We start from the raw sequence: 17,060 nt of genomic DNA, 5'->3' as shown, positions 1-17,060 counted from the left end.
CCAATGGCTGGTACTTATTGATAGATTATTAATAGCTGACAGTGGAGAGCCAAATGCTTGTTCTCCATTTTTAAGGCAAAATCTTGAAGGGATAACTCTTGCCATTACATCAACTGTCTGGGTCTTTTATACATGCAGGACAAATCTTATCAGCTATTACAGCTTTTAGAAAGCATTGCTGTTGTATTTGTTAATGGGTCTGGCTGAAATCCAGCGCTTAGGGCTTTGGCCCCATGCTGGGGGCTGCTGACACCTTGCCTGTGGGCAGGTGCTGCGGTCAGCCAAGATCCCCTTCCCGGCCCTTATGGGATGCTGAGTTGTGCCTAGAATCAACCCGGCTGAGCACAGCATGGTGCCACTGCCAACCTCCCAAGGCGATTTTGTAATCCAAGATCATCGAGGCAGTGAGAAGAAACTCATGAGCACCTGCATCCCCCTACTCCCTTCCTAACCTGAACACAGACTAATTTAAAGCAGATGAGGTGGCTCTGACATGCTGCAGTGAACCCAATCCATGGCTCCTGCTAAGGGAAAAACCTCCCGAAACAAAACAGGGGCTTTGGCTGAGCCTGGGCAGGGCACGAGCTGCTGCTCCCCATGTTTTTCATCCTATAGTTTGTTCTGCATCTCCCCATCTGCCCTCCAACCAAGCTGCCAGGTCCCAGCTAAGCCGCCAGCGAGGTCTCCCTCCCCCAGGGGAATGACACGCCGGTGACGAGGTCTCTGCCCTGTGCCGGCTCTCCCCAGTATACAGAGAGGAAGGGCTGGCTCCGTCCCCGCGTCCTGCCCCAGCCAGGGCACTTCTGCTGCTGCCCAGCTGGCACAGGCTCCGGGGGGACGAGCAGACAGATCACCTCTGCCCCCCTCAGCTGAAGCTGCTGGCCCAGCTTCAGAGGGCTTTTCCTACCCCTTATCGCAGCAGCTGAAATTCCAGCTAAACAAAACCCAGCCACAGACTTATTCAAAACATTTATTAGTGTTTAAGGAAAATAATAGTGTGAAAGGTACAGAGCTTTGTCTAAAGCCATATGCATTTTTTTTTTTACAAGCTTATTTGGCTGCAAATCCTACATGAGATAAAACTAGTATGTTTTTCTCCCAGAGATTTGGAATTAAGGACAGTTTGTCTTTTTTTTTTTTTTTAGCTTTTCTTTTTTTCCTTTTAGTTCAGCACTTTAAGTTAGGACAGCATTTTCCAGGGTTTACTGCTATCTTTTCCAGTAGGCATTTTGCTTTTCCCAGTATTTTCATTCCAGAACAAGACTCATTCCAGATGCAAAGCGTAAAGGAAACATTCATACCTTGGCTTTTAAGCTAAACCTCCTTCATGAACAGCAAGTTCATAAGGAATGTGAATTAAAGCATCATACAGTATCTAAATGGACAATTTTTTTCTTTTTTATAAAGAATTAAGGCTATGTAGATGTCGCAATAAAATAATCTCAGGTAAAACGCACCCTATTTGTTAGATATGAAAGAAGGTTTAACAATAAATAAATGATTTATGCTGTCAATAACATTATGGAACTGTATAAAACTATATTTATGCAGCTTTAAACATAAAAAAACATACTAGTGGCATGAATATATACAACACAGGTCATGACGTACGTTTAAATTATCATAGCCAGCAGTGTTCTTTTTTAAATGGAGACACTATAATAAATAGAAATGTTAAATATTTACAATAATAGCATATGTGGAATCAGTAGATGAACACATAAAATCTTCACACACAGAGGAAAAAAAAGTTATGCCTTATACAAAAACCCCTCCCACCCACAGCTTGCCCCCCCCCCCCAAATGTTCATTGACTAAACAAGGGGAATATACAATTTCCCCCACAGAACGAATGAATACAAATAAAACTGTATGCATGCTGAGGTGATATGTTGACTGAGACATTCAAAGATGTAGATCTATATGTTTGGTTCCCATTGATGAATCAGACCTCTAATGAGAGAGGGATCTTATTTTAGTTCAATGCAAGAACATTACATTGGTAGCGAGTTGTTGTCTCTGTTTTGCGTTTGGTGTGTTTTTTGTTTTTGTTTTTTTTTTTGCTAAAACGCTTGGATTGTCTTTTTGGTTTGAGCTTGTTCTTCATGGTGGCTATATGTCACCAAGGGGGAGAGGACGCTCACAGGAAACCCACGGAGGCATGCTAGAAACCTTCTTACGGTCCCACCAGCAGCCACTTGGTTTTGGAGCAGGAGTTGGCCATCAGAGGCAGGCCTGACCCAACCTTGGCAAGCTCCTCCGTGGGACAGCCTGGGTGCCCCATCCGTGGGACAGCTTCACTACAACCCACCGGGGCAGCCGGCACTCTCACCGCCAGAGCTCCGCTCCTCAGGTCAGCATGGTCTTTGCTGCTACAGTACCTGGCCCGATCTCACCTCTTCCCAATAAAGTCAAATGAAAATTCTGTCACAGAACTTAGCTAAAATCAGGCAGGATCAAGGTCATGTCTTTAAACAAAGACCTGGTGATCACATAGAGACACACCTTTTCGACTTAACGGTCCTCTCTTGCTTCCTACGTGGCTTCTATTAAAAGCAATGCCTATAACTTCTGCGGGTGGATACATGCATTAAACCCTGAATATAGCTATTAGGAGCTGTGTTCACTTAGCAGTAACTAAAATCTGAGTTGGAAATTGTAGCCAAATTCCAACACCCTCTACTGTTTATACAGCTCCTTCCCACCATGCGACAAGACGTACGTTAGTTCACCGGGTACGTTCTGTCTCTACTGAACTGCCTTCCTGCCCCCACAGCTTTCCTCCCAAACTTTCTAAATGAGAAGGCTCAAATCCCTGGTGCGATTCCCACTTTCTAAGAAAACTCGCTTTTTCTTTAGAGGAAGCCGAAGAGCTCACCCTTCTGTCCCCATGGATGCTGTAACCTCCATTTCCAGTACAGTATCTGGGGATATAGGATTGCAGGTCTGCAACCTGAGAATTACAATTGCATAGGGGGTAGGAGAGATGTGTCCAAACACCTCATTCACACTTAAAACCGCTTAGAGACAATAAGCTCTTGACACTCTTCATCTCTAGTAACTCATTCTGCAGAGATTGGTGGTCATTATCTGACAATTAAAAAAACCCAAGTCAACCCCCTCTCCTTATCTTTGGCATTTGGATAAACCACAGCTGATAGGCAGGTTAGAGTGGGGCTCCACATCCCAGCAAACCACACCATGCTACTGGTAAGGAGAGACAGATTTCTGGTGGGCCTTCAACACAGCCCTGCAGAAGAACTACGTATATGGGGTCCTTTGCTGTCTGAGCCTGTGCCCATCCTTTAACCTTGGGCTGTCCGTAGGGCTGGAGGACCTCTGTCACTGAGTGGGCAGGTGTAAGCAGAGAATATGCACAGGGTTTTTAGAGGTCCGCGAGCATACTCTTGGGGGTCCTCCATACTGTGCAAGTCTTAACAGTCGCATTGCCTTGTCTGGAAGCTGACGACTCGCCTTCGATACGCTGGAGTGATTGGATTAGCAAGTGTCAAATTATGCAGTGGTTAAAAAACAAACAGGGGGCACTTAAACTAGGCAGCATCACCCGGATGGGAACAATGGCTCAGAAGTTAGTTAAGAGAAAGCGGTGGAGCTCCAACTGCACGGTTCCCGTGCGAGAGACGGGGTAGCTATTTCATTACAGAGTGTCACATAGAGAGCCTTGAGCTCTTGTGTTCTCAGCCACAGGCAGCAACCAAATCCCCCTGGAATTCAGCCATCTGCTGTAAGGCTGTGCCCTAAACCTGCGGAGGTGCTAAGCCACAAGCGGCCACATGCAATCTGGCAGAGCCCTCTTGGAACCTTCTCCCCAGCCAAGGGGACCAAGAGAAAAAAAAAACAAACCCCCAAAACAACCCAACAATCCCCAAACAAGATCCTAAATTTCAACTGACGTCCATTCCATAAAAAAGGGGAAAAGAATTTAGCTGGAGATATTTTGCCACATTTGGTGGCTGCTCAAGTGTCGAGTTTGCTGGATCGATAACCCATTGCCACTGCTCTCCCTTTGCTACTATATACACTGTTGCTGAGGTCCATATATATCTTGCAATGCCCTGTGCTTGACCTCTGAATGGGAAATGCTTTGGAATGTCCATAGACGGGAAGATGGGACTCAACGGAGGCGGCTTCCAGTGGAGGGGGAGGATGGGGGGAACGGGGAGTTGGTGCCTTTTTTCACCTCCGGATGTCAGAGAAGTCGGACAGTTCGTCTGCCCGGTCCATGATCCCCTGTGCCCCTTTGGGACCGTGGCCCCCAGCTTTCACCCGGGCATGGGCGTTCAGGTGGCCCTTGGTACCTCTCTCTCCCTTAGGTGCTCGCGAGCTCTCCCTGTGGTCGGAGTCGGAGTGGGCCAGCATGTCCCCGCGGCCAGCAGCGGCCTTGCTGCCTTCCCCGGGCTTCTTCTCGGGACCCAGGATGGTGTCGCCGTGCACAGCCGAGGTGCAGAAGCTCAGAATGGAGCAGAGACTTCCCCAGTTCTGTTCGCACTGGGCCTGGACGCTTCTTGTTATTGCCTTTTTCACCTCCTCGCCACAGGTGAGCAGGATATTCACTAGGTCAACATATGGCCTAGAGGTAAAGGGAACAGCAAGAGGAGAGTCAAAAAATATATAAGAGTTATCCATGAGTAAACGAGTGTAATGGCCTCTCTACCTTACCCTCCCTCGTGCACAGCACATTCAGTAGCGTCAGCCCCCTGCTACCCACTGACTCGGCAGCCTCGTACAGCAATTCTGCACCATATGTTTATTATGCAACGTATTATATTCTGATCAGCCATATTGCTGTAAGAAATGCACGTGATGGCATCCTGTCAAACGAAGCTTCACTCAAGTGCTGGATCTGCCTTGATTGCTCCCCCACCAGAGATGCTCTGGGAGAACTGTAATGTCCACCAGAGGAGTAAGAGGTCTACAGGCTTGGCAAATGGGAAGAACTGCTATCTCACACCTGCCTCTACCTCTTTCCGTGCCCCTTCATCTTTATTAGTCAGGATACATGACAAAAGGAAACCTGTTCACGCACAGAGCCATCAACTTCATCAAACTGCTTGCTATCTCCAGGTGAACAGCTGGTACAGAGCACACACTGATCACTGGTCTGCAAGAAGGAGGCCTTTCCTCACCGCTGTGAAGAGCAACAGATACTCAGCTAGAGGTTCTCCGGCTTTTCTCATCATCTTTAGCTTTCCCTGAAGCACTAGGTGTTGATCTCCACCACAAGCAAGATCCTATCTGGACTCAGGATCCGACTGCACAGACACATGGAAATCTGCTTTGGTGGCACTGTTTCTTCCCACACCAAGTTTTTTTTTTTTTCTTTTTTTTTTTTCCTCTTAATTTCCTTACAGAGTTGAGTACAGCTTTCAGTATATACCTTTTCCCAGCCACATAAGGACTCCGAACAAGCCATGGCCAAATACCTTTCCTGCTTCCCACCTGTCCCTCCGTGCCCCACGGCACAACGCCGCCCCAGCGCAGGCACTTTGGCTGCCTCAGCCATGGGTCACCGAGTGCAGCGATTTTAAAATAGTCGCGGTCACAAGTTTTGTGGGTCAATATTGATGTTGTTTATTGACACAACCGCTGCTAGCAGGCCCAGAAGGACGTGCTTAAAAGTCTTCCACGGTAGGAACCATCCACGGCGCAAGCGGAGAACTGCCTGGGGTCAGCAGTCATGGTGGTGTGGGGTGGTGGGGGTGCACCTTCTGGGCACACAGTCCACCAGCTCTAGTGGCTGTGGACAAGTCTAAATCTCTTCCCATGGACTAAGTCAGAAGAGATGAGGAAAACCAACAGATTATGATCAGTGTCTGACACTACCCTGATTTTTACTTTGCCCAACTGCTTAAACTCATTTTGAATGACTAATCTGGGAAAGCCACCTATTCCCCTATCTCAAAATATTTCCCATGTTTGGATTGTTTCTGTCGTTTAAAAAAAGTTACTTGGAATGCAGCAGCAACTGATCTGCCAGGGCCTGTCACCACTTCCACCATAGCAAATCAGCCTGACCCCCACCCCACCGCAGCTGACTCAGGAGGAGACTTCACTGCCCCGACCGTGTTCCTCAACACTCGTCGGGAGAAAACAGTCCAAATAAAAGAGTCAGAGAACAAGTCTGAGAGCTGCCACTTGCTGCTCCGCTCTTAGGTTTTGTTTTAAACGTAAAATAGAAGATGAGAGAGAACTGAGCACATCGCATACAAAGTGATCCAGCAGAAGAAAAAAAAAAATACAAAGGGAGCAATCAGTTGTTGAAGTTGGACATAACCTTTACAAAAATCTTTGGAAGAAAAAGGTTGCTGGTATGACTAGAAAGTGGCTCAGCTGCCAAATATTTCAGGTATTCAGAGTCTGCCAGAGCCCTGCGGATTAATACTGGCCCATTTCTCCTTCACTGTTTTACTTTCTGCATTTCAGCTGGCCTGACCATAGTACCTGAACTGAGCACAAGGCTGCAAGTCAGCAGACGTGATTTTATTTCCAGCTCTGCCACACTTGCCTATTGATCTTGAACAAGTTCCTTAGTTCAAAAGCTTCAGAGATGGCCTCTAAATTTAGGGGAGGGGAGGAGGCTGGCTGGCTTCTATTTGGGGAGTCCCGCATAGGAAAGCTAAGCTCCGACTCTGTGAGATGCTGAAAATGAAGTGTAGGAAGCTCTAAATGAGATCATGCAAATTATAGGTGTTTAGCTGAATGATCCGTCTCTTCTCAAACCGAGAACCCCCCAGTTAAGCTCCCCAGGAATAAGCAGCTGCCTTTGAGCACTCCTGCTTTAGTGCATTTGTAAAACAAGGATAACTTACTTCTCTTTGGACAGGCCAAGCAATGGGGGGGGTTAACTGGTACCAAGTACCCAATTTATAGCCTACTAACACAGCCTGAGCAGTGCCCACAGAGAGGTGCTGCTGGGCAGGATGGAGCCCTGCTTCCCCTCTCCCCCCGGCAAGGCCAAAATCTGCCTTTGATCCCAGCCTCAGGAGCATCCACGGAAAGGGCCTTGCTTTCAGGCCACCATGTTCAGCTCGTACAAACCACAGCAAATAATTCTGCATTTCAGATTAAACTGGCATCAGAGTGTCTCTCTGCAACTGCAGCTTAAGTATTAGGGGGGTGGTTTTCAACAGAAAGTAAGGGAACCGGGGCACAGCTCTTTTGGAGACCAATGAAAATGCAAGGCTAAAAGTCCAGAAGATATGATTCTGTAAAAGAAAAAAATGTATCTGTCATGATTGCTGGGATTTTGGGTTTCTGTGCTAATATCTGCTAGGGCTAAGAAGGCATAGAGGCGTGGTAGGAAGATGCTCTAAGGTTAAATCTGCTGCCAGGCTGTGGCTCAGCCTTCTTGTTTGGGAGCAAGATGTTCACCTGCAAGAAAAACAGGCTCCTATTTTTGCATCTGTGCACAAAGAGTTGGTACAAACAGCTTGTGCCCGGTTTGTTGCTGTCATGTAGCAGCTTTGATCAATTCCAAATAGGATTCGTGCCTGCCATTCCTCAGAGGGCAGCTGTGTTCCCAGTCAGGGGGATGAACTCCTCAAAATCTGACTTGTGCCTTCATTTTGTACAGCTCCATGTTTTATTAAAAGGCATCTGAGATTAATAAGGAGTAAGATGAATGGAAGATTACCTGGGGGACTGCAGCTCTTTCAGGGACAATTAACTACAAGACATTTGAAAGTATGTATTTAAAGAAGAAATTACCATCTTACTGACAACTTTGCATAGACCTTCTTCCCCCTTCTCCTCTAGCTGTCATCTTTAACAAGATACTGGGGTCAGGAATGCTGCCTTTGCGCTCAGAAAGCACAGAGACATTTTGAGATGCTTCTGGAAACAGCAGAGACCAACACTGTATTTCCTAAAGGACCAAAGGGACAGCCAAATCCAACTTCAACCCATTTCACCTCCTTCCAGTCACATCCAGCCCTTTGTAAACACACTAGTCTGCAAGTGCCCCTGCGAAGAAGGCATTACCTTGGTCTGGTACCTGGGAAAACAAGACGTGCTTACGGGCCAGAAAGAAGTGAAACAGCTCTTGGGCAGATGCGCAGCCCATTGGCACCATCGTGCTCCTGGAAGGAGCTCCCACGCCCCTGACTGCACTAGCATGGAGGCACTTACTCATGCTGCAGCAGGTCTTTGAAGTGAATCATCTCCACAATGACCTGGACGTTCTCCTTGGCAGCGGAGCAGAGGTCATGCTTCAGGTAGCACTCCCGCTGCAACTGGAACACCATCTCTTTAATGGCAGGGCACTTACGGCTGATGCAGCTGAATTTATGCCTCAAGGCATGAGCCTTACACTTCAGAGCGTCTTTAATGAAGGATTTTCCCTGAGAAGAAAAGAAACGGAGTAGGTCTGGTTTTTTGTCCATTAAGCACAGCAGATGATTTATGCCCAGCTAGCTGCTCCTCTGTAGGACAATGTCAAGGGTTATTAGATTGCTAAGGGTATCACTTAATGGCTTTTCTCCCTCTTCTCTTTGTTTCTCTGCCCTTAAAGACCATGCCAAGTTAACCTGACTTTGCTATCCCAGCGGAGCTGAACACAGAGGGGCTTCCTCAGTGGTATTCCGAGGTTTCCTCTGCCCCAACAGCTGAATGCCCAACAAGGGAAAGGGCAAAAGTAAGCACCTTGAAATAAGTCAATGCTGGAGCTCCTGGCTTCATTTGCTTCTGGGGTGGCAGCACAGCAGGTTCACACAAAGAAGAGGGCACCCTGCCACGGCTCAGGTCCCCAGGACCACAAGCCGATACCCATTCAGTAACTGCAAATTAGTTTTTTTTTGCAAACTAATTTCAAAATAAAAACTCAGACACGTATGCATTGTCTATATGTATCTGCCCCATTCCCCAGCTGTATTTTCTCTACTACCACTTCATCAGAGAGGGACTCAAATCAGCACTAATAATAATCCAACAGTGTCTTGATGTCTGTTTGCTGCAAGAAATTGAGATTAAAAAAATGCCATCAAGAAACTAAAAAAAGTTGCAGGAAAGCTGCTTTAGCAGCATCTGTTTAATCACTGTTTGCAGTTCCTTCATTCAATTGCTTAGTGGGCATCAAACCCATCCCTTCCTTTTCTCTTTGCTATGTGATACCATAGTTGCCATACACGGTGCACGTGCCGCAGTCTGACAGCTCTGCTCAGACTCCCTTTATTTTGCTGAGCAATAGGTGTGTGGAAGCCTCCTGCACTGCCCCATCTCTTCATCAGCTTCAGATTATTTTACACAAATGCTTCATGAAGACCAAATTCTTGTTATCCTTTATCCAAAGGGTACACTGTCACAGCTCCACTGACATTAACTAAGATTCACCCAGACCTGCAAGCAGATGTTATCCCCAAATTATTTCAAGCCAGAAATGTTTCTTGCTGATCAAAGAACTGCTTCAGTTATCATCCGTTTCCATTCCCCCTACCAATGACTCTTACTTGCCCTTCCCTTCAGTAACAAACACACACAGCACAGTAGGCAAATAAGGATAAAAAAGAAAATTCTTATACAAACCAAACCTAACATCAGTTCTCAGGTTTCAGAGAGAAGAAAGGAGAGCAGAAAGCAGAGAGCGGAAAATGGCCAATGTTAATCTTGTCATTTAATGCAGCCTGAAATAACTGTAGATAATACAGAGATGAACCATGAAAAGCCATGTCATAGCAGAGGCTAAAGTCACCTCTGTATTAAATAAAGCTCCAGGGGTTTAATACTTGTGCATTGCAATGGAGACAGCTTGGGTATGAAACAGGCTGTATTTGATTAGCAGTATCTGGGGATCCTGGGGAATAGGCATCAATGACTACACTCAGCATTCACAGGCACGTTTCCCTCCTCTCCCAACAGCGCTTACTTTTTTGGTCAACTTTGTTCACTGACAGAATATTGTGCAAAAATAAACGAGCATTTTCTGGAAGCCACTTGGAAATTAAGTCGAACATTTTCAGATACCCACAGAAGAAACAATTCCCATTTTAATGGTTAGCCAGACCCTTTGTACATCCTTGAGAATTTGAACCCCGAACTCCAGCACTTTAACAGTGCCTCCTATTGGGTGGCCCCACCATCCCTGGTAGAACAGGCTGAATCCTCAAGGCAGCTCTACTTTATAACATGCTTTTAACAGTGCCATGTAGCTGGTGCTTTTAGTCAAGTTATACTGTAAACCACATGGTCAAGCCAAATGCCGCTGGCCCGTCGTAATGTTCTCTTCCCTCCACACTGAAATGGGAGAGTAGGTTTATAAGACATAATAACAGGATGTCTCAATGATGCATAAATGGTCTGGGGAGAAAATGAAGGAGACAAACTTAATACTGCATACCATCTAAGTAATGTATTTTAATGTCAGTGCTTGAACCAAAGACTTATTTGAGTACAGCAGCTTTAGGAGATTGCCTGTACTGGTTGTGTGCAAGTCTTGAGAACCAACTTTAATAACTGCACATTGGGAAATATTTTGATATGTCTAAATGAGCTGGGTGCCTAAGTTGCATTTCTGAATCAGCTTTGAACAAACATGGTGTAGAAGCTTAAGCCGCTTAGTGTTTCTGAAAACCACGTTCAGCTACGTTAGTGTTCTGATTTAATTATCCTGGGTACAGGAGGAAGAAGTGATCACAGGGAGCTGTAGCTAGAGACAGCCTGTCTCCTGGGACAGGTTGCACACCACTGCTCTATTACTGTTCTGGGGTCTTGATTCTGGACCCTTTCACAGAAAAATTCTTAGGGAAGCTGGTCATGTGCAAATGTAAATTTGTTCCGTTACGGTAACTCTTTTTTCAAAGGTGTGTTAAGGAACTAAAATACATGCCAAGTGTATATTAGAAGCAAGCAGATACGTAGGACATTTTGCTGTGTTACCTGGGCATCAAATTTTCCAGCGTTGTGCAGGAATGTCATGCAGATCTCGTGTAAGCCTCGGATCTCACAAGAATTGTTTTCAAAGCATTCAAACACTCCACATCCCACATCGCCAGCATTAACCAGGCAGTGCTGGATTTCAGCTAAAATGAGCATTGATTACAGTTAATTTGCAGAACTGTTCATAGAAGCTGGTGGTGGGTAGGGGCGGGGAAGGAAAGAGTTATTCTGCTAACATCATCAGTTCGAAAGAAAAAACACGTGACAAGTTATTGTACCCACAGCATGCCCACTTTTTGCAGAAATTAGGCCAAAACTTGGGTGTATTATGTTATGAAAGTAATATCCAAGAAGTAAATGCCAAATCCACTACGCTTACGTCAAGCTATTTCACTTGAGAACTGTCTAATGCTTTTGCATTCCTCAGGAGCAGAGGACGGGCATGATTTTTGCTGTCTGACTTGTACAAAGCCCCCCATCAAATTCAAGTGCCAAAATGAGAAGCCCAGGACCCAGCCAGCTAAAATTTCTCATTTCTGGTACTTTGAGTTAGTTTCTGGCGATTTACCATGATGGTTTTTTTACAGACCACTGGGTTTCCTCTGTCGTGATGTCTACAAAGTTAATGGCAAAACTCCCACTGATAAATAAAGTCCTTTGCACCGAGTGTTGCATAAAGCTGCAACTATGTCCTCACCTATGCAGAAATCAATGGAATATATACATTTATGTATGTAGAACATAAAATTGATCTACTGCAAGTAGCTGCTACATATGTGTTTATTCTGCCCTGTCAGGTGTTATGTAATACTGTAAAAAAAAAAAAATGCTGTCTAATACTCACTTACCAAAAAAACCCCCAAAAATCTAATTCTTAACAAGACAGCTTCTGGTCCTTTAAAAAAAAAAATGGACGTAGTAGTACTGCCAGAGGGAAGGTGGTTGCTGAAAAAGCCTAGGGATAAAGTTAAACAGGGGCAGCTTTTAGACCAGAACTGAGGATGCTAAGAATTCCTGTACTCTGTGCCCTAGTGGCACCTTTAATTAAAGCTCGCCCTTGGGAGCCAGCCTAATCCCCCTCCGAACCGCAGCGTGTTTCAGACATCCCCAGCCTCCCCCTTTGCCATGCGGTCCATTTGCAAGTCTTTACAGCAACTTTCGGTCTAATTTCAACCCGCTGCGAGGCAGAGAGAGGAGCCGCGGATGTAAATGCGGAGTCTGATGGAGTTCACACGGAACCCCCCCCAGCTCAAAACCAAATCACTGCCGCTGCCTCCCCCCCCCCCTCCAGGCTTCTACCTGCCCCGAAGCGCATCTGGGGGTGGGACAGGGCAGCCCCGGGGTCGGCTCCTGGGATTGTCTCAGCCACACGCGAAAAGCTGCGCAAACACACACGCACCGGGCGGTGCGGGGGGGGGGGAAAATGGAGCTCTTTGTGGAGAGCTGCAGAGTGCGGAGCTGGGCTTTTTTGGGGCCGGGAGCTCAGCTGTAGTGCTTGTGTTGGCATCCGGATGCAAACCCTTTGCCGGATCACATGTCCTGGCTCCAGCGTGCTGAGAACTGCACAGTGCCGTGATTCACATGTGGCAGTCCCTAATGGGCATTCGTGCATTCCTGCTCGTGTGTGTTTAAACACGTCTCGCAGCACTGAGAGTGTTAAAAAAAAAAAAAAAAAAAAAGGGAAAAAGGAGAAAGGGGGGGGGGAGGGGGGGGGGGAAGGGAAGCGTCTGGATCCCGCGCTCTCTCTTTGCACGGCTGGGAAGCGATCCAGCGAAGTGCACGCCTCAGCTCTCTCTTTCTAGGCAGATAATACCCGGGGGAGGGAGCGCAGGGGGGCGGGAGAGGAGGAGAGAAACCCCCGGTCCGTTGCATCATTGCACGACTCCCTATGGAGGAGGCAAAGCACCAGTCATTTCCAGCCGCTTCCCCTCGCCTCCCGCCCCCCCCCCCCTCCCCGTCACCCCCCGACCCGGTTTCAAAGGCTGCGCCGAGAAACTTTCTCCTCCCCAGCCCAGCATCTCCGCCGGGCTCCCGCCGCCCCCGTTCCCCGTTCCCCGCCGGTCCGGGGCCGCCCGGCAGCCGCTCCGTGCCCGGCGCGGCCGCAGAGGCGCTTCGCCCGGGAGTGCTGCCGCGGCTGTTGCAAGGGCAACACGTGCTTGGCAAAGCCGGGCTTTAAAGGTAATTAGGAGCGAGCTCTTATTTCCTCTGATGATTTATGCCTTGACAGTCGGACGCCGGAATTAAAACGCCTGTCATAACTCAACGCGGCTATTTCCCCGGCGCTCCAGAAGCAGCGAGGCAGGAGGAGGGGGGGGACACACACACATGCACACACACCCCCCGCCACCCCACCTTTGCACCCCCCCCCACCCCGCCGTACCTGTGTTCTGCAGAGACAGGCGCCCCTTCTGCTGCGGGGTCCTGTCCTGCGGTCCCTCCGGCGGGTGGGTGGCCTCAGTCCCCGCCGCCACCCGGGGGCTGGCGAGCAGCAGGGCCAGGGCCAGCAGCTTGCCGCGGAGCTCCGCGCACATGGTCGCGCCTTCCTCCCCCCGCCGCCGCCGCCGCCGCGTCCTCCCCCGCGGGGTGCCGCACCCGGGCCCAGCGCGCTCCTCGCCGCGGCCCCGCGAACCGCATGTGCCCGGCTCGGCGGCGAGCGCGGAGTGACGGCGGGGCCGTCTCCGGAGGGTGCCTCAAATATCCCCGCCGAGCCCCGGTGTCACTCGCATGAGGGAGCCGAGCAGGTGTCGCTCCGCGCCGCGGCCAATGGCAACCGCCGGCCCGCTCCGACCGCCCGCCGGGGGCCGGCCCTGCCCCGCCGGCAGGTTGCAGCCTCCCGCCTCCCCCGGCCCCCCCCCCCCCAACTCCAAACCCAAAACCCCGGCCCGCGGGGGATGGGCGTGCGGGGGGGCAAGGGGCTGCACCCCCCCCCCCCCGGCGGCGAGGAGAGGGGGCTGGGGGGGTGGTGGGTGCCTTCCCCCGGCGGCATGGGGGGGGGGGAAAGAAGGTGAAAAAGCGGGATTTGGACAAGCGCGGGGCACGGGAGGGAGGGAGGGAGGCAGCCACCGAGCGGCCGGTTTCCCCCCCCCGCAGCCGCGGGGAAGGCAACTTGGGGCCCGGCGCTGCCCCTTGCGGGGGGAGCAGCGGGGGTGCCCGTGGCCGGAGCCGGTTGCCGCGCCGGGCGTCCTGCGCCACTGACGCCTCGTTGCCAGACTTGATTTAAAGGAAGAAAGAAAAAAAAAAAAAATCCCTCTCCGAAGCGGCTATGGCACTGACTTTCTTGGGAAGCCTTCGCTTCCCCCCCCCACCCCCCCTTCGGGATTTTGTACCCTGCGAGCTCCGAGGGGATTGGGGCCAAATCCATCACCTGGGGGGTGGTGGTGGCGGTACCCGAGTGCGGACCCGGCCAGGGAAGCAGGGCCGGGGGCTGCCATCCTTGACACCCTGCCCCCCCATTCCACCACCGGGAGGAGAGCATCACCCTTACAAGCCCCCCCCGAAGCAACCCCACAGCCAGCTCTGCCCGCTCCCTTTTGTCCGGGGGGGGGGGGGGAACATAGGAAAATCTCTAGCAGGTGATGAGAAGTGCCGCGCTCGCTGGGGAGGGGGCGTGCGTGTCTCCCCTTGCCCTGCCGTAATGCACATCAGATGTTTCATCAGACCCCGCGGGCCCCATGCGGCTCCTGCCTCCCCCAGCAGCCCCCGAGCCCTGCCGGGCCGTGCTGTGCCGGCCCGGGCCGGGGGCGGGGGTCCCGCCGGGGGGGGGGACGCAGGCAGGAATGTCTCCAGCTGCTGCTGCCGCCCGCTTCCTCCCAGCTGTCAAAATGCACTTGAGGAAATCCACTCACACCTCCCCGAGCAAGGGTCTCCTCGGCGGGACGTGACACCGCGCCGCAGGACCATGGCTCCACGGCCAGGCACGTTTGGACAGCCCCCCCTTGCAGCCCCCGAGACATCCCCCCCCCCCCGGCTCTGCTCGCCTGGGCCTTCCCGGGTTTTGTCCCAGGCCAGGAGGTTTGTTTGCCGGGTCGGTGCGGTGCAAAGTTTGTTTATCGTTCTTTAGGGTTTGACTTCGAAACATCTTTTTAAGACTGCGATCCTGAGCGGCGGTGCCAAGCTCGTGTGGAAATTCCCTTTTATCGATACGCTGCTGCCTTGTAAACTGCAACTTGCAGCTTTCCTCTAAGGAACTCGCTGTGCCAGTGCAGATGTCTGCAAAGCCCCTGTGCCCCTGGGATGGGCTCTGCCCTTTTTGACAACAGGGCTATTAAAGGAATAGGTTTTTCTTCTTCATTTTTACCTCACCCTGAGTGCCTGGTGGCCCTTCTTTTGTCCTTGTTCTCTTACTATTTATACTGCGGAAGAGTTTTGCTATTTAATTGCCTTTGCTAGGTCTCACTAGCTTGACTTTAACAATTTTCATCTCCAGTGTTCAAAGACCAGGGACTGAATGAACTCAGGAGCAGCACAGGGGGAGTACGGGCAGGAGAATTTAAGGGACAGAGGTTTTTCTCTGTTGGAGGAGGTGACAACCGATGTACTGTTCCTAACCAGCAAGTTTGTATTATACATGTAATATCTATTTTAATTTTTTTCTTCTGCCTCACGAATTGTGCTTTCTCGTAATGCCTTTTCCCTGCTGCTTTAGGTCTGATGACCTCCTGCAGCCATTCCTCATCAATCTTTCTGTCTCTTTTTAAAGTGACAATTTTCGGATGGGTTTTGCCCTTTCGACTTAAAGGAATTCCGCGCATCCTCCATGCACCAGAGCCCGGGTTCCTCCCTCTGGTTGACTTCTCTAGTCAGGTCTCATCATTTCTCAGAGCGTGTCCTTTGAACCACGCAGCCCTGGCTGCCCTAGCGCGGCTCATCCTCCCCTTCAGCCTATATTGGATTAATCGCTCCATCCAAGGTTATTTTCACCTCTTTTTTTCTTTACCAAAACCGTGCCTAAAATAGCACCCCCTCGTGTCACTATTTGGTGAAGAAATCTGCCGGCTGTCAGCACATTGAGCATTTCCCAGCTCTTCCTGCTCAGCAGACATTGCTGGGCGGCGGGTGGCACTCGGAGCTGGGGGATTTTTCCCTGCTTTTCTCTCTCGAGGTCACTCATCAGGGGGCTCCTGGGATTAGAGGATCTGGTCCCACTCAGCCCTTCCTTAGCAAGGCAGGAAGCCGCTCCTGCTTTTTAAAGGTGAGCGCTGTCAGGAAAAATGCGCATGAGACACAAGTCACGCTCTAGCAAATTTGGCATCTTTTGGAGCGCGGTGTAACTCGCTCCCTGGCAGCACGATCGACTGCCAGTTTGAGTGCCAGGTAATTTTATAGAATAGTTACCAATTCCAGTGATTTAGAGGCTGTTTTCCAGGAGACTTGGGATGCCTGAATCCCGAGGCACTTGAGGCACTGAGCCTGCAGCTTTGCTCCAGCGGCAGGGAGCTCGTGTGGACGCAGGCGCCCGATCGTGGGATGGTGTCCGGTTGCGAGGCGTTTGATGACGTGGTTGAGGAGTAACACTTTGGAGAGGATCACAACTACTTCCAGCAGTTTTGAACGACTGTTGGCTTTTAGGAATACGCTTTTGAGTTCCCTCGAGCTGACATACGTAGGTCTTACTTTTTAAGAGTGTTTCATAATTTGATTAAAACTTTATATGATCAAGCAGCAGCACGAGCATTTTGCAACTACCTTTAAATGGGAAGCATTTAATTGTTTGGGGTTTTTAGGGAGATGAGATACTTTCACAATTATTAACGGGGCTGTGTCCCTGCAAGGCCTTTGCAGGCAGGTGAAGGCTGAGGAGCGCCGTGCAAGAGGCTCCAGCACACAGGGAGAGAGCGAGCACACCCGGTTATGAAGGATGGAGAGGCCGATGACTTCAAAAGGGAAGAGGATGCTGTGGGGAAGGTGTGCCGAGGTCTGGATTCTGGATTTTTTATCTGTGACTAAACGCATTTCACAGTAGAGTTAGAGTAAGCTGTGCTGTGCAGCCCCAGCAGCGCAGTGGGATTTCATCAGACCTGAGAAAATAAGCAAGACAGGGGAATTTATTGTTGCCTCTTCTCCTGGGTAATTTCCCCACCTCCGGGCTTAGCGCAAGGTGCTGACTTGCAAATGACACATCATTACGAAGCCAGCCCAGAGCTGCAAAGCATTGCTGGGAAAGTGGTCGG

General features: G+C 49.9%; 1 protein-coding gene across 1 annotated transcript; it reads right to left on the bottom strand.

Moving 5' to 3' along the window:
• Nucleotides 1-1,776: 1,776 nt before the first annotated feature.
• On the bottom strand, nucleotides 1,777-13,607 carry STC2 (stanniocalcin 2). The gene is made up of 4 exons (XM_075057055.1): nucleotides 13,271-13,607; nucleotides 10,891-11,033; nucleotides 8,149-8,360; nucleotides 1,777-4,591 (listed from the first exon to the last, which is right to left on the bottom strand). The coding sequence occupies exons 1-4, from the start codon at nucleotides 13,419-13,421 to the stop codon at nucleotides 4,198-4,200; spliced, it is 900 nt and encodes a 299-aa protein (XP_074913156.1). The 5' UTR covers nucleotides 13,422-13,607; the 3' UTR covers nucleotides 1,777-4,197.
• Between the last annotated feature and the right edge of the window lie 3,453 nt (nucleotides 13,608-17,060).

Source organism: Buteo buteo, chromosome 24 (genome assembly GCF_964188355.1).
Source record: "Buteo buteo chromosome 24, bButBut1.hap1.1, whole genome shotgun sequence".
Lineage (NCBI taxonomy): Eukaryota > Metazoa > Chordata > Aves > Accipitriformes > Accipitridae > Buteo > Buteo buteo.
This window is presented reverse-complemented; position numbering and strand designations above follow the sequence as displayed.